Below are 23,544 nucleotides of genomic sequence, written 5' to 3' on the forward strand. Positions count from 1 at the left end.
GGCAAAAAGGCGCCTTGTTTATCAGTGACGGCGACAGAGACGTGCCCGGCGGCGCCCCCGCCATAAGCCCCCGCCAGATAAGACGGCAAATAGAAGAAAGAAAATCTCTTTGCATTTCTTTTGTCGACGCGAGGAGGGCGAGCGCTAGGTTTTCCGTTATCTATTTGCTTTCCTGCGGAATTTCGGCGGCTCCGGATCCGTCAGAGTTTCCCTTAATAACTCAGGTGGGGGCTCACGGCGGCGCCGCGGCCAAAAGAGTCGCCTTCGCGTTCATCGGAGGCGCTGAAGACGGAGAGGACGCCGTGTGGGCGGAGCCGAGCGAACACACTCATCCTCCTCTGCTAAGCCTTCGGTCCAAATCTCAGTGTGGGAAAAGCACAGATAACCGGAAGCGTCCGGAGAGCCCTTCCCACCGCTAATCTGCCGCTTTGCTATTTTTAAATCAGAGGAACCTGAATAATCGGAGAAGTTCGGGAGGAAAGGAAGCCCGCGTATCCCAGCAACAGAACGTTGGCCCGCTCGGAGCGACTCCTGCCGCTTCCGGACCTGATTGGATGATGACTTTTCATTTAATGCCGCAGGTCAGGAATGTTCAGACTTCAGGTTCCACCGGATTCTAATAGAATTATACGTTAAGATCTTCGAATTTGCTCATTAATTAAATGTGCGGCGGCTAGCGGCGCCGGTCGGAACCCGCGCTGGGACCCGGACACACAGATGTTGGAGGACCTCTCTCACTACCGCGACACTAATTAGCTAACATCTCAGCAGGAGGAGCCTCTCCATGAGGATTGGGAATAACCAAATTTGTTTTCCTGTGGAAACGGAACCATGAGGCGGGCTGTAATACCAGGACCCGCCCTCGCCGGGCAGGATTCCCACGCCTGCCTCGTCACCACGGTCTCGCCGCGCGGCGGCGACGCCAAACTCCGAAGGAAAGGACTCAAAAACAAAAGGATGACACGTTAGCGTGCCGCCTGTGGCGTTCCGACGCGTTTGAGAGGTTTCCCGCTGTTCCGCATCTGCCCGGCGAGGCGGCCCGCCTTATCTCTCCCTCGCAGGCCCGATTCTTTCGCCCCCGTCACAAAACGCGAGACGACACGGCGCCGTTCTGGCGTCAGAGCGCACCCTGGCGTGGCCTTAGCCCGCGCGCTACCACAGAAGGCCGCAGGCGGCTAAAGCGTGGATGGGAAACAAAGTCGGAAGGAGCTTTCTGCTCCCTCAAACGAACCCAGATTGCTTCTTCTTCCCGCAGCCGGAACCAAATATAGCAGCCGGGCAACCGTTTTCGTGCGTGGACGCGTCTATTTTGGTCGACGCAAGGACAACAAAGACGCCGCGTAGCGTCGGAGCGGGAAAGGGCTCTCTGATGAGCGCGGTTCTGCTGCCGTTTCTGGTTCTGCCTCCATGTCGGGCTTTTAATCCAATCCCGATGTGCTCTCGTTGCAGAATGCCACTTAACGATGTCAGCGTTTTTGCAGATCCGCGGCTGTCGCTGCCGGTATTGGGAATGACAAACGCCTGTTTTTGGAACAGACCTTGGATCAGAACTATTAGCTTTTATTGGAGCGTACAACCGGATCCCGGATATCTGCCTAATCTCTATTAGACCAGCGTTCCCCCGGCTCAGCTCGGTGCTCAGCATTATTTTCATGTACTCCAGAGCCAAACGCCCAATGGAAACGTCTCTTAGGGAGCATTTGCACATCGGATCCGTCAGTCACGGTGATTTATAGCGCGGGGCGGCGCGGCGCACCTCACGCCGAGCTCCCGAGCCTGTCGGCCGCCCCCTCGCCGGAGCCGGCAGTCCGGACCGGGAGATGGATACCTCGCATTAGCGGCGACAAATCGGCCTCCTCGCGCTCAATCTCGGTTTCACATTCAGTCTGCGCGGCTCATTAGAACCCAATCCCGTTTAACCGGAGCCGCTCCGGGCGGCGTTAACGAGCGGAGCCGCGACTCTTTTTCCCGCCCAAAGAGATTCGTGCCTCCCGACAAAACAATGCCAGCGGACATCATCCCGGAAATGAGATTGGATTTTAATAAACGCCACGGCCTCAGCGATCAGCCAGGTGACGCTGTCATTTTAGATTTAGGCCACAAACTGACTCAACGGAGCTAAAAAAAGAAAAGAAGTGAAGAATATAACACAAAGCATCATGGGAGAGCATCCGGACCGTATATGAACGCCCCCCCGTATCGTTCAACACCCACGCTAGACCTGCAGTCACCTTGAGTGCTGCCAGTGTGTATGCAGTCCAACAGGCATTCTTCACACACGTGCGCACACACACACACACACACACACACACACGCGCACACACACAGTGTGTCACCCTTTTGCCAGCAGCATCGCCTGTAATCGCATGTTTGCCTTCACCTTAAATCGTGGGATGTCAGAACTGCAGTCCAAACGCACAGTAACGACCTCATGAGAGGCGAACAGGGTCTCACACACTGATGCTGTGACAATTGCCTTTGCAAACAATACCGTCATTGTTCCAATCACATAATCCATCGCCTTACCTTCTACTTCTTTCTGGACAGCTGCAGGGAGAAGAGAGAGAAAACAGGCGCGTTTAATGTGGAATGCATAATACGCATTAAACTGCTCACATCTCACTTTAAATTAGCACAATGCACAGTCGAGTTTAGCTCGTTTGCATCACACACAGACATAAAACGTCCACAAACTGTGCGGACGGCTCATTCTGTTAGCGGAATTAAATGTAATTTGCATTAATTTATCTACTTCAGCTGATCTATAAAGGAAGATAGATGCAGTTCCTTGACTGTGTTTATTTGTGGCTAATTAGCTTAGCTTAGATACTGCAGTAATTATTTTATGTTTGAAAATGAAAATACACACTAGAGAATCAAAAGGGTTTGAATGTATGGCCTCCTTCACCAATTCACACACACACACACACACACACACACACACACACACACACACACACACACACACGCACACGCACACACACACACACACACACACAAAATGCAGCAGAAGGTGGCATAAAATGAAGGAAATAATGGAAAGCGTTCCTTCATTATTCACAATGGCAGTTTCAAGCACATTTAAAAGTTTGTGATTCCATCACCTGCAGCGCAAACACATTAGCATATGCTGCTATTAATGTCAAAAATTAAAACAGCTGCACTCTGACAGGATCACATAACGCTAACTGCTGAAGTGGAACTTTGAGCTCTAGAATTTGCCAACTCCCCCCCACCCACCCTTTTTTTATGGGCACCCATACTTTTACATCGACAGCCCTCATGGTGACAGCTGCGTGGGTCTTTCAGGTGAAACCCATTTGTGAAATGTTCCTTTTCTTCAAAACATGAAACCTTCAGTCAGACCGGGGGGCTGTTAGCCTGTATGATTACTGTGGACCGCTTTTACCGCTTCCAAGCCCCCGTTATCTGCTCTCGGTGAAGATATACTTTTTAATTAACGGACATGGTGATTGACGTCAGCATTTCGAAACGAAGCAACATCCAATCAGAAAACTTGAGAATATCTGTAGCAAACGTGCTCATTTGTTAGCGCTGCCGGTGGGCAGCAGACAGGGATGGTCCTTACCTTCATGGCAGTACCGCCCCCTATAGCCGGAGGTCACGCAGTCACAGATGACCTCCCCTTGGCTGACGGAGCACTGGCCGCCGCTGCCGCACGGGGAGTGTGTGGCACATATATACTCCAAATCACTGTGCACGGCCTGACCGTCCAGCAGCACAGGAAGAGCCTCCCCCACCTTCAAATTGGTTATGAAACCCCGGAACGCAGGCTCGTACTTGACGGTGCTGGACGTCAGGGCGGACAGGCGGATGTCGGGCGAGATCCCCCCCACGAACAGGTCGCTGGTCACCACCATGTCCTTCCTCTTGGACTTCACCTCGGCCGTTTTCTCCTCGTTGTCCACCGCCAACCTCGTCTCCTTGTGGTCGCGGGAGAGGACGACGCGGTGCCAGCGCAGGTCGTTGACGCGCGTCTCGGTGTGCAGGGACGCCGGTTCGGCACAGTGGATGGTGAAGCGCACCTGGAGCCTCCCGTCCGCCACCAGAAGCTCCAGGAAGTCGCAGTTGCCGCCGTCGTCCATATACAGCACCAGCGCTTTGCTCACATTGGTTTTCAGGATGAAACTCAGTTCGCCCGTTGTCTCGGCGTCCCACGGGCTGTAGCGCGTCCACTGACCAGTGACGCCCTCGTATTCCAAAGCTACTCCTGTTAGCATCAACTCGGCTAACAAAAGCAAGAAGCAAGGAGACGCGTTGCCGTGACGCCCGCCCATGATGTTCACTAACTGCAGCTACAGGCTTCTATAAGTCCTTTGACCTCAACGAGTCGTGGCGACGAGAAGATCTTTTCACCACCCAATAGGTTCAGATATTTTCAATTTGCTCAAAGTTCCTTAGCATTGAACTCTCCTTTTTTATTTCCTAAGCCATCTCTCTATGGGCGAACAAATGAGGCAATATTACCGGAGAGCTTTGCATCTACTTTGAATCGGATGAGTGAGGGAACAAACACGTTATCCACAATGTTGTGCGCTTCCTCGTCTTCGCCATCCAGGGCCTTGGCCTCCATCCAGCACTGCTGCCGTCAGTTCCCCATGGGTTAGCTAGACACCCCGCTCAGGCGCAGCCGCCATTCTTGTCAGCCTCCCAGTATCCTAAGACATGAAAGGAGAACAAACGCTGAATAGCTGGGAAGATTATTGACTGAGGGTGAAAGGAACATGAAGTCGTCACCAGGAAACTGGCAGATAGATTTAAATCAGAGTGTAGAATAATGGGGGAGGGGAGAAAAGTGTGTTCAGAAAACCACAGTAATGAGCATCATGTTGTACGTTGTAGAAATAATCTCCAAGATTTGGATTTAAACCAACTCAAATCTCATCTTCCTGGGATGGGGAAGGGGGGTGGGGGGTAGAACCAGTCTCTGGTAGAACCAGTCCCAGCGGTCTTGCTAATTTCACAGGAACTGAGCCTTTTAAAGCCCCTGGGCTCCCCTGACGGGGGCTTTCTGTCAGACACCAGCAAACACACCAAACTCAATGCCCCACAATGACAAAAGCGGCAGGTGCGTGTCGCTTCAAGGACACAAAGCTCCGGCTCTATAATCTAAACACAGGCGAATCGAGAATTAACGTCAACATTTGTCTTTTCTCTCCGAGCGATCGTTTCCCCACCAAAAACAAAGCCAAGCAGAAAATCTGAGACAGGAAGTGTGTGTGTAATCACAGCTTGCTATAACTAATGGTGCCAATATTCCAACAAAAAAACCACCACCGCCATCCAAAAACTATTAAAAACACATAAAAGAGCGATAATGTTGTCTGGTCCAATTAGTGGTGATCATAAATGTGATTATCTGCATTAAAATGGAGCCTCGCTCAACATCTCAGAGACGACATCATCGTCTGAGAAAACCCAAAGGATCCCATGAATCCATCCTTGGTTTTCCTCTTCCTGAGTCCCCGCATCCTTAGGAAGAGACGATACATCGATCTGCTCACGTTCAATGCTTATTATTAATCTGTATGTTGTGTTGATTCCCTCATCTTTGACATATTTGGCCCGGTTCATCCGGGAGAACTCTAAGGCGTGGCTGGTTCCGTGGTGGAATTCCAGCCTCTGCTGGGCCTCCTGCTGACGTGGGAGCGCCGCGTTTCGGGTTCCCTCGCCAAATCTGCACGTTGTAAGCGAAAGAGGATCACGGCAAATAAATCAAAGCGTCTCCCCTGAGCCGCGGGGGGGGGGGGGGGGGTCCGGGCAGCGAGAGGCATGGCCTGATTGATGACTTAGTCATGGGAATAGCTGTTTCGTGGAAGGTCACCCAAACTGACACCTTCTTCCCAAGATAAATTGCAATTTGCCAGGGTCAGCTATGGCGAGCAAACCTCGCCGCGGCCGCGTTGGGCCTCAGCCCTGATGAAGACAAACAATGGCCGACTTCAGGACGAGGAGGGGCACGACGCTCCGCTGCTGTGCAGCGGCGCCCGCTGACGCTCGGGCTGCTCGTCGTCTCCAGGACGCCACCCGGAATCCTTCAGCCTTCCTGGGCTGCAGCAACACCTCGATGGAGCTCAACGAGCAGCTTCAATTACCAGCCAATCCGGGAGATTTGCTCCGGCGTTCATGGAACGGGAACACTTGAAACCCCGAGGAAGCTCATCATAAACCGTGTTTGAGGACGTCTCTCAGAGGTGCCAGTGCACCCGGGTCCTCCGGAACAAATCGGACCTGAATCGGTAAAAGTCAGCGATGGAACGCGTGCAGGCGCTCGTCAGTCGGCCTCACGCTGACGTGGTTACAGTTTTATTACCAATTTAGCCAGAGCGGCCGACAACAGGTGGAGCAGTCGGCTACTGTAAGAAATACTTGCTGGGTCAATAAAATCCCTCTAAAAGATCAGGATTTGATCCCGGACCGCCTGCTAAAACACACACACGCTACGGCCCAATTCTTTATTGTTGGACAGAATTGAGAAATTGGAGACGACTTGTTCTAAAATACGGAAGAGACGTGTCCCTACTGGGCCGCCTCAACCAGATTATGCCAGCTGGGAACGTCATGCTAACACGATATGCTGCCGATCCAGACGGCGTGCTTCCATCTTTTCCGTGCGGGACGTCAACGAGGACCAGAACTCTAACCTGCTCAGGTGTCTCCACCAGATGATGGCGTGGGCTGCACGCCATCATCCCGAGGACGACTTTTTAATGCCGGGATTGATGACACCATCCTCAGCACACTGCTGTGAGCAACAACGGCGAAGGATGACCCGACACGATACTCCCCCTCATCCTCCGCTTCTCGGAATGCAGCATTTTCCATCATTCCACCGCACATTCCGTACATTCAGGTAATGATGCATTACGCTTCGCTCCTGAGCCGAAACCATCCGAGCTGCTTTGTTCCTGCAGCAAACGGAGCCCTGAAGCTCTGACCTGCCGTCCGCGCCGAGAAGAAGGACGCTCAGAAGCTTTAGAAGACCTCACCGGGTCTCCTGCCTCCATTTCACGGTGCTCAATTACTGTCGCCCTCCTCCTGCCCCCCCCCCCCCCCCCAGCCCTTGGCAGCGCTGTGGAGATGCACGTTTCTGCGGATGAATTGCTGCAAACGCTGACGCCGCCTCACCCAAATAAATCGCCTCTGGCTTGTTTGGGATCAGCATGACGGTGCTGAACAGGAGTCAACCTGTTACCCTGGGGAAGGACGGCACTGCAGAGGGGGGGGGGCTAAAGGTACAATGGCAGCCACGCGAGCGTCGATAACGCCGCTCTTGCTGGAGAGCCCGGCTGCTGGCGAACAATGGGGATTGCGGAGGATGCTCTTCACCGTTCGAGTGAGCGCAGACGTATTAAAGCGTTACTCCATCCAAAGTGGATTAACAAGTGGAAGAAAGGAGGGTGGACGAGACGCTAACGCCGCTGCCGGGCGCCACTTTAAAAACCGGCAGACGGCGGCTGCCGCAGACCGTGTCACAGCGTGACGGCCCCGGCACCTGCCCCCCTGCCGGGGCAGTTCCTGCATGTTTCGTACGTGTTTTGCCCGCCTGTGTGTTAACCATATGAGAGGGGCATAATTGCTCCCAGCAGGACGTCTGAATCTGTGTAGGTGCCGGAGCGAAACCGGCTTTGTTCCGTGGCGCACGTTCCCGTTTCTTTAGGTCTCTGTAATCACGGAGGCCTGCTACGGCGAGCAGGACGGCGTGCAGAACAAAGCAGCATTCCCAGCCACTGTAGCCGGTGGTGATTGTGCTGCAGCTGATTAGCTCCACCGTATATGCTTTACACCCATCAATTTTCCTGTTGGAGAGCCGGAGAGGGCGGATAATTCTCTAAATAGGGCCGGCCAGACTGAAAAGCGATTCAAACAGTCCTGTAGATCCGACAGCGGGGGGAGACTGCACTCCGAACGCATGCCCAATCAGCCAGAAGCATTGATCTGTCACAGGCCTGTGCGTTGAGTAAAGGTTGAGCTGGAAGTAATGACTCCTCGCCACACCTCTGGAATCTGTTATTCCTCCACGCAGAAGCTCCCAGGGAGCAGATTTTTTGGGTACTACTTCTCGTCTAAAAGCGAGTCCTCGTGACAGAAGGGATGACAGAAGGGGCGTCTTCCGGGAGATAATGTCTAAAAATTTGAAAATTGGCGAGAGGGACATAAAAAGAGTCGGAGTTTCTTATTATTGTTGATATTAGCTCTACTAGACTGGACAGATGTGGCTAATGACTGAATTAGCTTCAGTCTCAGCGTCTCATCTGATGCAGTTTAAAAGACTAACGAATGAGACGGCCCCCGCAGTGCCGGCCGACGGGCTTCAGAAGTTCACAGCTTCTCGTGCGCCTTCCAGAAACCTTCTGAGTGAGACGTCACAGACAAATGGAGCAGACGGCCGAACCCGGAATAGAGCCTTCCCAATAATTAATTAATCACAGATTAATGATCATGACTAATTAGAAACGGAAACAGACTGCCAGACATAAAAAGAACCAATTTCAAAATCAAGCCTGATTGAACTTGTTGTCGGGGTGATTAGCTGCGTGTCATTTCCTGTGATGTGTCACACAGCTTTAGCATTAAATCGAGAAGATAACTCTTTCTGCCTAGCGTTAGCATGTTTTAGCCAGACTGGGATTTAACTTTTTCCAAGTAACCCAGAGACAAACTACACTTTGTGTTTGTTTTTTCAGAGGACAGTATTCTTGGGTATTAATCTTTTCTGCTAGTTATCCAGAAGGCTCCATTTTCCTGCCTCCATTTCATCTTTATTTACTTCTCCATATTTAATGTGCACGTCCCCGGGGGCCAACACACGTGCCGTTCCTTAGCTCCCATAATTGAAACCGCGCTTTCCCCAGGACAAACATACGCTACCAGAGCCGTCAATCACCAATATTTCACATGAGCGACACCTGGTCCAGATGCCATCTAGAACATTCTAGAACATTTCCACCGAGCCCAGGAAGCCGTGTTAGCACGACGTCCTGCTATCACAAACCCATCTGTATATTGAAAAGACAATCAGCTGCGTGACAGAGCTGAATTCTGGGTATGATGGAGTCATGTGATCTCAGTCAGTCACAGTTTGTTTGCCTCGTGGGAGGAGAACATCGATATTGTCCTCAGCAGCCACCGCCACTTCTTTGTTCCTCCTACACGACGGCGTTCAGTCAACACGCCGTCATCAGTCAACAGCCTCCCGCCGATTCAAAAATAAGGCCGAAACTGTCACATTAATAACACTGTTAGACGCTAACAATATAGCAATAAAGGGCACATTAAATGGAATCGGGGAATATCACAGAACTTGATTGACGGCGCTGAACTTTCAGATGTTCTGCATTCGCCGAGCTCCTGAAAACTGGCTTCACTCGCTCAGCGGAGCTCCTTTTATGCTGCTGACCCTCGCGAGCAAGCGGCAAAGTATCAAGGCCCGCGGGACCGCCGGACCGCTGCTCCACAAACAGCCCCACCGGTTAGCGCGGATCGTCTGCGGCTTGTGCCGACCGTTTTGGAACTCAAAGGTCCGCGTTCGTCTGGTGTAAACCAGGTACGGGCGGAGGAAGGTGAGAAAAGACTAAAGCGCACGACCGAGGAAGATCTCCCTCTGATTGCATCATTTTTCTATAATTAATAAAGTGAAAAAGGGCCACATTTGATGCCCAGAGGCTTCAGACCTGTTGGGTTACAGTACCGAGGCTCAACGACCTTCAGACGGCTCCGGACGGGCCAGGACCGCCACGGCCGGCGAGCGTGAGCGGCGCAGGAGTGGGTAGAGCGTATTAATAGGGAGGAGCGTGCAAATGTGAGGCGGGGGGCCGCAGCGGGGGGGGCTGTCACTCAGGCGCTGATGACGCCCGCGGGCCTACGGCCCAGTTCCAAGGACGGCACCCCACCCGCCCTCCACCCTGCAGCACCCAGGATGGAGCCACAGAAGGCTGCTCAGCTGTGTGGGATCAGCCAAACAAGCTGCTGCTTCAGTCTGCCCGGGAAATCTCGCAGTGTCTTCTAAAAATGGGACCGACTCACCCGCGTCCCCCCCGCGACGGTCACTTCCGAGTCGGCGCCGGCCCGTTTTCGCCCACACCCTCTAAAAACGATTTCAACCCAAATCTGCGGTGCGATCATAAAATGCGATTTGTTTTAATTAACCGTCGGCGCGTCAAGCGGGAAACACCAGTTAAATTCATGTTGACTGATCTGTCGGCTACATTAGCGCCAGCGATGTCCCATCCAATAACTTCAGCATTTCAAAGCTGGGAATGTCAGCACGGATCAACCAGGCTGTCTCTCCCGTGACTTCCTCCCCAAAAATTGGGTCGGCTGACTGAAAGTTTGAAGAACACAATCAAGTGCGAGTTGCTCTGCGTTCCTGGGCGACTCCAAAAGTGGGTCTAAACAGGAAGAGAGGAAATAACGGGAAATAACCCCAAGACGGGCTTTTTAAAGCCAGAAAAGCAGTTGGAACGATCCGTTTCGACATGCACCTAACATTCCCGTCGTTCCAGAGATACGCTGACCTGTGTGGGCAAAGAAGCGGTGACCCCGCCCACCCTCGGCCATCTGTGAAACAACACTAGATAATGATTTTGTTTTGGATTTATCCAACCGCTCCGAGGCCGAGAAGCAGATCTGACTACCAATATAACGAAAGAAAATGAGCGACCAAGAGATTTTCCGGAGGTAGCACAAGCTACACGGGAGGCATGTGTACGTTTCACGCGCCACCTAGCATTAAAAGAATTAGCACACAAGGCAGACATAAGCTGGCGTCACGCCATGTCGGGAATGAAGAATTCCTTCAAACTCTCCAGGCCGAGCGACAATCCAGGGAACGCATTCCAGCTTCCCTCCTCCAGCCGCCGCATCGTTAGCTCGCTGTCATTCACGAGCGGCGACCTGCGGATGTCTCTTAATCGTCCTTTTGCTCTTGATGGATCACGCGTGTTTTCACTCGATCCGTGAAAATCCGGGCGAAACTGGAGCTAAACTATCTTCTTTTCCCAAGGAGCCACCGACTGGAGTCATCAAACAGAGGCGGCGAGGTATGAAGTGTAATATTGGAGGAGCCGCGGCCGGAAACATCCCACAAGCACCTCAGGATTGTGCTTAAGAGCAGAACCTCATTAAATATACACTTCCTGGGAGTGTTTTCAGCAGACTGTGGAGCCATTTATTACTGGAGAGTCAAAACGGTCCCAGCTTTTAAAATTCAATTTGCTGTGATCAATTCAGGAATCTGATCCGATCGACAGGAGCCACGTGACCAATTTCCGGCGCAAAAATGGGTCAGGAAAAAAAAATCGTTTTTAATATCCCATTTTACCGAGTTTGAGCCCCAATTCAGGAGCTTCGGGTTCAATTAAAGGTTTTATTAACGACGGCGCTTCACAAGTCATTAAACAGGGTCGAAACACGCCGGCACATCGGAGGCGGGAACCAGGAGGCTCACACGAGGAATTCTGGAACGTTGGAACAAACACGGCACTCTGACAAAAACAAAGGCGAGAACGCCGGTTCAAACGCAGGAAGGGGGCGGAGTTAATGGTGTAGCTCGTTAGAGCGAACAACACGCACATGAGAGGAACCACTAAAGGGGAAAACGAGCACGGGAGCCAACAGTCACCCGACGACGGGAAGGATTAGGAGCATTAATAATACAAACAGCTACAGCAGGGAGCAAACGGCAAGTGGATATTAGACGCTAACGCGGCCGTGAGTCCGTCTCCACCCGCACCGGCGTGTTGGTCTGGCGAAGCGTCAGCCTGGTCGGAACCCTCCGACGGGTCGAGCGCCTGGCGGCGGCGTTCGCTCGGTGTCACATGACCACGTTGTTGGCATTGTTGTGGTTGTTTTGAATCTTTGGTTAACTTCTGGGACCGCGGCAGCTCTGGCGTGGACGGCGGCGCCGCCCCGGGCGGACGCAGCCGGCAGCGGTTCATCCCTGACTGTAACCATGGCGATCCTGGACGCAAACGCGGCTCATTCGAGTTAATCATCAAATCAAATCAAATCAAATCAAATCAAATCAATCTTTATTTATATAGCGTCTTATACAATCAAAATTGTTTCAAGGCGCTTTCCAGAATCCCAGGGCCTGACCCCAACAAGCCACAGTGGCAGGAAAAACTCCCCTTTAACAGGAAGAAACCTTGAGCAGGACCAGGCTCATGTAGGGGGACCCTCCTGCTGAAGCCTCCTCACCTTCACACCTGTCTGCTGATGCCCCGGACAGGTGCAAATGCCCACTGGGGTGAATGACGTCGCCGGTGCGGGTGGAGACGGACTCACGGTTGGAAAAAGCCGAAGTTCACAACTTCAAATGTGTGTTTCATTGCCTGCATCCCGCCATGAATCTTACATTTGCCTCCCTCTCCGCTCCTCTCTGGCTCTTTTTTAGGAGACGGATTCATTCTAAATAACTCAATCTTTCATGATGCCCCCCCCCCCCCCACTCTTCCATAGTGGCCGCGGCGAAACTTGAAACTTTAATTACAGATGGATGTATTTGTGCGGAGAAGGTGCCTCCTCCGCCGGAGCGGGGCCATTTTGTCTGCTGCTGAAGGGCGACGGCACTTTTTGCACTGGGAGATTTTGCATCATCCTTGCGACATTAAATATGGAAGAACTCAGCGAGACCTCAGCGACGGCGATGTCTCGCCGATATCGACGGGGCTTTAGCTGAAGGAGAGCTCTCGAACAGCAGCTGCGCTCAGACAGGAAGTTAGAGGCCAAGCCTGCTTCCGGATTTAACCGGATTTCTTGATCAAAAAAAGAAAGACCAGTTTCCAGCCAACATCGAGCTATAGCCCACAACCACACAATCTGCGCAAACAACTTCTTTCTCGGCACCGGTTGCTAGGCAACATTTGTAGGACCAAATGGTGATGGCATATAATCATTGGCAATTTTTGGTATTTTAAAAGAGTATAAAGAAAAAAGGGAAATCGTCCGTTGGGGTGTTTGTCACAGTGACAATTCCTCGGAACACCGTTCCCGACCGGGGCAGCTGGGGTCGGCGCAGCAGAACCCCGTGGTTGGGGCGGCGGTCCTAAAGCGACTCCTTAGCCTCCATCTTCCCTGAACCACACATCTATTGTTAGCTCCTCGCTTCCGACATATTTTTCATCATGTTACTTTAAATCAATAGAAAATAGCTTCTCCTGTCTTCATTTACTGACGATCAAAGCTGTTACATACCGAGGCAGTAAATATAGCACGGCGCCCGCTTCTTTTGGCTTCACAGCTGTGATATAATCAACATCTGCATCTCCTGCAGCGCCATCAGGCACGCCGTGCAGCCTCCCTCATCTTCATCTCCCACTCACAGCCGTTATCCTGGCGATTTAACCTGCCTGATACATCATTTACGGGGAGGCGCCTCGCCCCGAAGGATCGCCCTGAAAACGAGGTCTTTTGACACCCGTTTTCACTGCGTCCGTCACAGGCAGGAAAGCCGTGTTTTAATTGTGGATCTTCACCACGGACGGCCGTGTGAGCCATTTGCATAACATCCGCGGTGGTCATGGTTGCACTGCTGCCGCTGAGCGCGTTGTCCGTTACCTTTCTCCACAAGCTGCCAATTTGTCTGGGAGGGAACACAAAGGAAACACCCGTTCCTTCGCCGCACCTGGAAACCGTGTGGAATATGAGCCGAGACAGCAGCGTGGCGCTAACACACTTGGGCACAACAACCAATTTGAGGCAAAATGCTTGCTGGAAGTGTAGCTAAGCAATAGAGCGAGTGCGAGACGAGAGAACAAGAGGGCACGGGGCTGTGGAACAGCTGACATTTTCACAAACCAGCAGGCCAGGTAATTAGGTAGCTAGCTGCATAACACTAGCTACGAGCATAAACAGAGCTGCACACACTAGCCTCATTAAAGCAATGCAAATGTACTGTAGGCGTAGTAGTGGAGCAAAACCCTGCACAGCTGCTTGCTGCATATAGCTGTGACACTATTTGAGAGGTGGAATTTGGTTTGGTGCCGTTCGCCAAAAGAGACGGTTAAAAAACAACAATACAGCGGGGAGAAATGTCCACTTATTCTAAATTATTGCGCTAAAATCAGCGTTGCCGTCCGACCCAAAAGGCCGGAGCGCCGTCCTCATCTGCCTCTGGTGTCGGGGGTCCGTTTGGGGTTATCAGGGGGCTCCGCTGAGGCGCACAGGCCTCCAAACATCATTAAAAAGAGTTTATCCATCACATCGGCAGCCCATTATGACAAGAGGGGCGCGCGGCTGAGCCCAGAACGGCGCCGAGCTGCATTTATGCAGCCGCCCGTGTCGAAACTAGGACCGACCTCTGGGATCGGCCTTGGAAATGTGGTTGGTGTTCAGTGTATCCTGTGTCACCCTGCTGGCAATTCAGCCAAATTTTTACCTTTTTTACTCCCCCGGTGCCGGTCGGCAGACTCCGCTAGCAGGCGTCGTCTCTTATTACTCTTCCCCAACAGTCAGGACCTCGGACCATAAAATCCGAGGGCGGATTTAGCATCATCCTGCTAACGTTCAGGTCCTGATTTACAGGATGTTTGCGTCGTATAATATTTGGATGTCTGGGAATCTCAAGTGATCCAAAGAGTAAACACGGGATTTGGGGTTATTACCATGCAAAGTGGAATTTCCGTCTGAATTTAGTGATCTCTCAGGCCTGAAAGCTGTGGCGGCGCCTGCACTTGCATCTGTATTTAATATGTTTGAAAGGCAGGAGCTCTCTGCTTGTGCACAGATGGCTGCTATTATTTGGACGAGAAGGAGCCACAGGGAAAAAAGAAGATAAATCCCTCCTTCAGCGTGCACCTCTCCTTCCTCCCCAATTACTGGGTGCTTGGCAGTCGCACTGGCGAATGGTGGGCCTTCTATCCTCCCGGAACGGCGGCGGCCAGGGAAAGGTGCAAAACTCCCATGGATTTATCCGGCCACATCAAGCATTTTGTGTGTCCACCAACTAAACGCAGGCGTTTCCCGACTGGGCACGAGACTCCGTAGATATTACTCAGGAGTCGCTTCCCTGGGGGGCGGATTGTTGCCGCTAACCGGCCGACTTCGCTTATATCTCATAATCAGCGGCGGGGCCGCTGTCAGCCGGCGTGATCCATCACCTCGCCCGCCCTCGTGCATCGGCTCCAACCAACCACAGCGTTTACACATCTGTATGATGTCATGGCGAGATCCCCTAATGCAGAGATCAGTGGATCCCTGTTCTCAGAGACCCTTTCAGAATCTGCACATCCCTCCCCCCCGTGTTCGGAATATGCAAATCCTCGGCAGCACAGCCGTCATGAAAGCGCCCGGCTGATTTCATTAGGAATGACAGTTCCTTCCCACTCAAGACTTCATTAGCCGTCACCGCGTAGACACCACCTATCGATGGCGTTTCCATAAATTGGCTCCCCGTAACGGCGCTCTGGAACATACACGCGCAACCAAAAAACACATTCCATGAAGCCGCTGCCGCCTGTGATTAAGTGACATTAGCGGGAGCCACCGCTCGGCGCTGCGCCGCTCGCATGGCGCCCTCCTTCCTACAGTATGCTGCTAAAGATGGAAATGTTTGCCCTTGAAATCCCAGTTAATAAGCAGCTATGCGGTGACATCCGTGATTAGATCATCCCGTGCTGTCACAGCTCATCCCGGGAGGACGCCACCAGACAAAACGGAGAGCGACTGCCTGCAAGAAGCCCACTCTGCTCACGCACAAACACACACAGGCTGCCGTTAAGTGGCCTAACCTCCCAAAGCCTCCCCCCAAAACAAAGGAGATTTACTGGGAGAAGGACACTCCTGATAACGCGTCCCTGCGGCGTTCCTGAGCTCAACATATACACCCCATCGAGCGGCCTGGATCGGCCCTCAGCAGCGTCCTCTGGGCTCCCTGGCCAGCGTTCCCGTTGGTTGAGAGGGCCGGACGCCAGAGACGACCGCCTGTTCTTGACTGAACCCCCCCCACGGATGACATTGATTTTGCAGCGTATTAGACGAGCTATCCGATGCATACAATAATGATCTACTGTCCCCCAGATGGAATGGGAACAAAAGGCCCTCCCAGTGTTTTCCACGCCGCCGCCGCCTGCAAGCGTGACGGGCGGAGCGGCTGCTAAATATCTCACTGATCCTCACCTGGAGGAGCCCTCACCCCCACAAGGACACGCGCTTCCAAGCTCCGCTGGAGGAGCCGCTCTCCTGGAGCTGAAACGACGGACTTTACCAGAGGTTAAAGCGTCTATAAGGAAATAGTTCACATAATCCTTCCGGGACTTTTTGGTTTTTTTAATCCAAGGTGGTTTCTGTCACTGTAAGTCCGTATCTCGCCGGGATCGGTTCAGCTCGGTTCCACGGTGCCGGGAAGATGGCGTAAAGCATGAGTGACGGCTGGAAGCCAGCGCCGCAGATCGCTTCCGCACGGAATCTGGTTGTGAATGTCAGCTTTCCCAGAAATGTGACCTCATTTTGGTTCCCCGGGATGAAGCAGAAGTGTTGCTTTGTCTGGCTGCACTAACTTTTTTACCCCATCCTTAGTTTTGAACGTGTAAATAAACACATTCTCATTCATTGGAACATTATTTAACTCCCAAACTCCAGTGAAACTGGCAAAATTCCTTAACATGGCACGAGCGCCACTAAGCGCTAAAGTACTTATACGGTATTTTAGGGTAATAATCCTTCACAAGTAATTAGACTCTCGTATAAAATGTTGAGGAAGAAACGATCTCTCCTTTCTTTAGGAGCACATTAAAAATAGTGTCACACTCAGGGATTCTTCCAGTTAAAAGGGAGGTTTTCCTTGTTGGAGCGTCAGACTGCAGCTTTTCCCAAATCACCTCCACACCATCTTGATCGCAACAGCCGCGAAATCCACTGAATTAAATAAATGACGCCTTCGCCTCACACATTAGCCTGCTAGCTGCCCGCCGGCGTGCGTCATCCAACGCAACAGCTACCAAGACCCATTTGTGTGTGTGTGTGTGTGGGGGGGGGGGGGGTGGGGGGGTTCAGGCGGTCGGTTGAACACGTTTGAGCTCCCAGCAAAATGTTCTTCATCACTCTTTCACTCCCAGAAATGAAGAAAAGTCAGAGCCAGCTCTGCGTAAGTTAAAGTTAAATATAGACTGAAGATGGTACAGTAACTGGGGCACGCGCACACACACACACACACACACACACACACACACACACACACACACACACACACGTGAGGTGTAGTAGATTTGCACCTTGTTGCGTAGCCGCCTTCTGAGGACTGAAGCTGCATAATGTATGTCCTGATAGGCTGATGTTGTGTCTCAGATCTCCGAGGGCCCCCCCCACCGTGCTGCCTGGGCTCCGTGGGCCCCCACCGTGCTGCCTGGGCTCCGTGGGCCCCCACCGTGCTGCCTGGGCTCCGAGGGCCCCCACCGTGCTGCCTGGGCACCTTTGGGCCGGTGGTGCAGGTTCAGCTTTCCCCGTTTGTACTGTCACCGTGGAACAACCACAGACGAGCGTGCGATACCCCCCCCCCCCCCCCACAGCCGTGACGCAACCCTCCGGATGACAGAAGCACCTGAACCAACAGGGCTCCAGAACATTACAAGTCTTCCGTCTAATGGGGGGGGGCCCATTTGAATTTCAAAAATCCGCTTCGGGGGTTTCTCCGTGCACTCTAAGAACTCATTATTTGGTCGGAATTAGAGAAGAATTATGCTACGTCGCACCGAGTGAAACCACTTTCCCACTGGAATATTTGCCTGCAAACGCCGCATTTTAAAAGCAGGGGATCAAAAGTCACCGCGAGAAGCTGCTGATAAAAACCGTGCTGCGACTCTTCAGATACAGAATCTGGATCATCTGATCTGAATATGTGGGGAGTAAATGGAAGGGGGGGGGGGGGGGGCAGTGTTTGTCAGCACTATTCCTCCTTGCGTTAGCCATCTCAGGCTGCGTAGCCGTGTTTGCTCGTAGCCATGGCAGCGGCTGCCCCGGTTAGCGGCGGAGTCAGTGTCCCTGGAGCTCCAGCAGAGCCACAGGGAGGGGGGGCCGTGGGGCCCTGGTCTGCCCCCCCCCCCGAGCCTGGGGATGGGTGGGAGCTGACAATGGAGGCCAGTTTAAGGACAGGGAGCAGAGTGCAGCGGTGAATCATGGTGGCTCTCATGGAGACCGTGACCAGAGGGAGAACGAGGATCAGCGCCGACCCAAAAGGGGATGAGAAGTGGGCAACATGGAGTGGGCTTCACGGTACAGCTAGTCGAGTCTGCTGAACTGTAATGTTTAATGGCGGCGGTGCTGATTAGTTGTTGGTTAATATTAAGCCCGTTGACAAATCAACCCGCGCTTTGTCTGTTTACCCCATGAATCTGACTTGTCCATTAAGATAAGCGAGGAGAGCGCGCCGCGGTACGAGCTAAACTTTATAGCCGCGCTCCATCTTCATAATCGCTGCCCCCCCCCCCGATGTAAATGCGAAGCGGCTCGTTCGTCATGCACATATTTAATGAATCGCAGGTGAGCTTTTCAAAACCAATTCTGCCAGAATGACAGGCGCCGGCGTTCCATTCCGAGAGGCGTTCTGCTTCAGGGAAATTAGAGGCCGCCGGCGCCTCCGTGTCATCCCACCTACTGTACCACCTGTGGTAAAAATAACTGGCAATCTAACAGCCATTATTAAAAAATGTTCGGAACAATGACAGACAGGCCGCCCAACCACCTGCGGCATAGGAACAGTTTCTAAGTGCTCCTACTTTTGACGCTACTTCATAAACATCGAGACAAACGGTGGCGTCATGACCACGACCGTCAACAACGGGGCCTCGTGTGCCGGTTTAGTTGACGGAGCATCTAAATGAACTAAAAAACACATATAATTGAATCAGGCTAAATGGCCAAAGGTGCGGAGGGACAATGATCCCAACGACGACCTTTTTTTTTTTGTTTGTTTGTTTTGCTTTGTTTTCACCACCCAGGGACACAATCCCTGTGCGGCTGTGCAGCTGGCGTGCAACTGAGTCACGCGTCAGCCCTGATTAGAAGCAGCAGTGGTCCGCGGGCCCCGTCCCTCTGCCAGAGCCAGGAGTGGAAAAGGCCAGGGCCACCCCTCTCAGTCTGTGGATGTGACCTTGATGGGGTATGATAGAGAGGAAGCGACACCATTTGCAAAGCCGCGCAATATCTGCAACCTTCCGCTTCCCTGCTACGCGTAAGAGCCACCGAGCCGTGACACACGTGTGCGTGCGGGCGCCAGGCCGGTCGGAGCCTGTCATTATTTCCCACGGCCTCCTCCTTCCTGTCACTTGTTCCCTCCCGGCTGCTGCTGCTTCCATTATATTTTACCTTCAAACAGCAATTAGCGTGCAGCACGCCGACAACCGTCGCTAGCAACAAAGGTGCTAACAACTTTCAAATCTTAATGGGAATATGCAAACTAAGGGCATCGCAACCGTTAAACAATGCGCGTGGTTATTTTTTAATTGCACGCCCTGTAGAATAAGATGGTTGCTTCTGTAAGCAGCGGTGACTCTCTTCCCGATGCTAACTCACTGGAAGGAGCAGCAGAGACAGATGCCTCGTGAGTCAGACCCTGGAAACACAAGTGTGGCAAAGACGCCACCGAGGGCACCAAAAATAGTCGTCGGTGAACGAAATCACGCCGGACGCTGCTCCCTCAATCAAAGCGAAGCCCAGGAGGGATGGAAACGCGCCCATGCAACGCAACTGCAAATGTGGCACAAGTGGGAGAAGCAAGAGCCCAGAGCGCGACACGCCTTACCAAAGAAGGTCACTATAGCAACACCAGGCTTTTATTATCCACAAAAATGAAGTGCTCGGGGAAGGCTGGTGGCCAGATCAGGGGCGGTCATGGAATTCAGGTGAAGAGGGAGACCTGAGCGCCTGAAGCTGCCCCTGTTGGCCGCGAGAAGAGCCGTTCCTGCCTCCCTGTGTGGAGCGAAACACCCGAAATATACGGACGCAGGAGAATTTGCAAAGCAAATCGGCAAGCGGCGTTACAGGAAGGGCAGAGCGGCATGGGAGGTGCCAGAACAGGGGTCACTTCTGCCTCGTTCCACAGGAATCGGGAATATGAGGCGCCGTTGCCGATCAAACACGCCTCCACACACAAAAGGCTGTGCATGAGCCGCGCACAGCGCGTTCGAGGCAGCTTGTTTTTAGGAAGCAGAACCACCTCCTCGGTGGTCAACCCTGCTGAATCGATGCCATATTATCTTCCGGATGGGAGCAGCAGCTCTCCAGCCGACGGGGGCGTGCTGCTGCTGCCCACGGCCATTATCTCACCACACAGGTAGCTTCTCTTTCCAATTAACAACGCAAACCCGGAGCAATATTCCAGGCTGACGGGATGATGTGGCATCCAAGCCCCCCTCCTGCCTGTCTTTAAACCGGCCAATCCTTCCCCACAGAACACGAGATCCCTCTCAATAATAAATGCTCTCCCCCCAGCGCGCGCAGATAAGGGCCAGGGCGTGCTGCGTGACTCACGGAGCGCCCTAACTTCACTTTTTAAAAGCCGTCACCTGATTACGCTGACATGGCCTCCGCTCCCAGACAATAGGCTGCCATTTCCATATCTCTGCAGCTGTCCACGCGGCCGAGCCCGGGACATGTCTTCCGGCACGCAATTAAGTGACCTCATCTGCAGCGGGTGGATTCGGACATCCAGCCCGCCGCTCCTCCACCCTGCTGCCGGTAAACAGCCATTCAGAAGCCTCTGCTTTGAGTATCCCCGCCTGGGTTAAGTGAATCCGGCACCCCTGCGTGAGAAGTGCCGGTAATTGGAGAGAAACGGGATCCGAACCATCCCGGACTGCTGCTTCCGACAGAAAGAACAAAACACACGGACACAGACACGGACGCGCTCGTTGTTTTGTTGCACCGCAGCACGCAGAAGGGATAATTACAGGAGGGGGGGGAGGCTCGATTTTCTGTGTAGGAGGTGTGCGGTGTCGTTTACCTGTGCAGCATCCAGCGATCCGACACATGGATACGGCGAAGGCGGGGGGCGGCGGCGGGTTGGTTATTCTAACCAGGCAAACACAAGCGCGCAAAAAAAGACAGAGGAGAGGAAGGGGGAGGAAGAGGAGGGAGGTGTTGGGAAAGAATAGGAATGACGAAAATCCCCAAAAAGATGGATTCGACGGAGGAGTGTGTGACCTCTGTCTTCGGAACAGGAGAGCCACGTCTCTGGATGTTGACGTGTCGTCGGGAGCAGCCAGGCAGGGAAGCCCGGAGCTTCTGCGCACAACGGTGCTCTCTCTCTCTCTCTCTCTCTCTCTCTCTCTCTCCCCTCTCTCTCCTCTCTCTCCTCTCCCTCCCTCTCCCCATCTCTCCCTCCCTCTCTCTCTCCCCCCTCTCTCTCTCCTCTCTCTCCCTCTCTCTCCCCCTCTCTCTCTCTCCCTCCTCTCTCTCTCTCCCCCCTCTCTCCTATCTCTCCCCCTCTCTCTCTCCTCTCCCTCTCCCTCCCTCTCTCCCCTCTCTCTCCCCTCTCCCTCTCTCTCTCTCCCCTCTCTCTCCCCCCTCTCTCTCCCCTCTCCCCTCTCTCTCCCCTCTCTCTCCTCCTCTCTCTCCTCTCTCCTCTCCTCTCTCTCCCTCCCTCTCCCCCTCTCTCTCCCTCCCTCTCTCTCTCTCCCCCTCTCTCCTCTCTCTCCCCCTCTCTCTCTCCTCTCTCTCCCTCTCTCCCCCTCTCTCTCCCCTCTCTCTCCTCCCTCTCTCTCTCCTCTCTCTCTCTCCTCCCCTCTCTCTCCTCTCTCTCCCTCTCCCTCCCTCTCTCTCTCTCCCCCCTCTCTCCTATCTCTCCCCCTCTCTCTCTCCTCTCCCTCTCCCTCCCTCTCTCCCCTCTCTCTCCCCTCTCCCTCTCTCTCTCCCTCTCTCCCTCTCTCCCCTCTCTCTCCCTCTCTCTCTCTCCTGCTCCGCAGCAACAGCCCCCCCCCCCGCTCTTTCTTTGGTCCTAATAATTTGGGTAGGGAGCTCTTTACGGGTGGAGGGCGCGGTTCGCTCCTGCGCCTTCCATCCAAAGCGCGCGTCGCTGTTGCGCACGATAATAAATTCCGTTCAGGTTTAGTTTTACTGATTTATGCTAAACGCCATTTAAATACTGTTAGAATGAGGTGGTTCAATCACCACCGCGGCTGCTGCCCAAGTGCCTTTCAGCAAACAGGTTAATTAAGAGGGGACGTGGTTGGAAAATAGCATGTTCAAAATGAGCCTGCATCATTCATGAGTGTCAGAACCACACGCGCACTCCCCACCAGGCGCGTCACAGTGAGCTGTAGAGGTGGGGGTCCACCAGGCGGCCATCTTTGGCCTCGTCATCTGAAAGCAGGTGCGATTCCCACCTTCAGCTCTCCTTTAGCCTCTGTATGCTTCCTTTGCTGTATCCTAGTTGGAGGGTGCTATTTTCTGAAGGGAGGGGGGGTAATAGGAACAAATCTGAAGTCTTGGAATGTCCATGATGAATAATGGATGCCCTGCCAGAAGGAACAATTCACCCCAGTGAGTAAATGGGGTTTAAATCTATTACTTTTAAAAACTCAATGCGTGTTTATAATTTAAAAGCAAAGAGGCTTCCTGGTGTGTTCCTGTTCCAAAAGACACAGCTCAGATTTGCAATAAACATTGTTCAGAAAAACCAAAGAAATTCCCTCCAAGCACTGAGCAACAGAGAGGAAAACTCGGGTTTTTCCACATTAGTTTGGACGTTCCTCCGTCTCTATGCTTGGAGCCCCCCCCCCCCCCCCCCCCCCCCCCCCATCCGTGCTCTTCTTCCTTAATTTAAGGTGCAAAAACCATTTTTGATTGTGTTTTCAGCAGCCAGGCTGCATTTGGTGACTTTGCAGATTTAAATCTTCAGTTTAAAAGTGTTTCTGCTATTTATTTTGTCCGTCTGTTGAGCAAACAAGCGAGAGGAAAGGAAGCTGATCCAAGAGTCTCCTTCCTTCAGCTGAGCACGGATGCAACACTGGCGTCTCTCTAAAGTATTCAAATCACTTCGAGACGAGTTCAAAGATGCTAAATGGAAATGAGCAAATGCAATTAGCAACAAAGTTAGAAGCTTTTTTAGCATCTAACTTAGATGCTAATTGGAAGTGAGTAAATGCTGCTGTACAATGTTGCACATTCAGTTTAAATGCGATTTATTTGATTTGACGGGGTTCTGCGCGTGGCTCTGAACAGAAATGGACTCAGCAGTGATGATGCTCCAGCTCCATCTGAGCAAATATTAGTCAGACATTTTCAGAGCGATCGTTATAAATGAGCAGATATCAGAGCCGGAGACACAAATGGGACTAAATGATATTAAATGATATATCTACGATATCCTTGCTAACATAAGTGCTAAAACACTGGAAATGTGGTTCAGGACCTCAGAAACCAGAAGACACGTCTTTAAAAAGACAACAGAGGACACAGTAACACAAGTGCGCTGAGATAACGCGCACGGCTTAAAGCGTCTGTGCACGTAGGGACAAAAAACAGCCCCCGCGTGATTAAATCTAAGGATGACATTAGGGAAGGAACTTTTCTTACAAAGTGAGTGCT

At 52.6% G+C, this 23,544-nt stretch overlaps 1 protein-coding gene across 1 annotated transcript in view; it reads right to left on the reverse strand.

Annotated features, from left to right (window-relative positions):
- nrxn2a (neurexin 2a) overlaps nt 1–21,262 on the reverse strand; it is a 76,241-nt gene extending 54,979 nt beyond the window's left edge. The window contains 3 exon segments of the mRNA XM_057054105.1: nt 2,527–2,547; nt 3,590–4,679; nt 20,960–21,262. Coding sequence (XP_056910085.1) covers nt 2,527–2,547; nt 3,590–4,298 — 730 coding nt within the window. The 5' untranslated portion in view covers nt 4,299–4,679; nt 20,960–21,262.
- Between the last annotated feature and the right edge of the window lie 2,282 nt (nt 21,263–23,544).

Source organism: Takifugu flavidus, chromosome 14, assembly GCF_003711565.1.
Source record: "Takifugu flavidus isolate HTHZ2018 chromosome 14, ASM371156v2, whole genome shotgun sequence".
Lineage (NCBI taxonomy): Eukaryota > Metazoa > Chordata > Actinopteri > Tetraodontiformes > Tetraodontidae > Takifugu > Takifugu flavidus.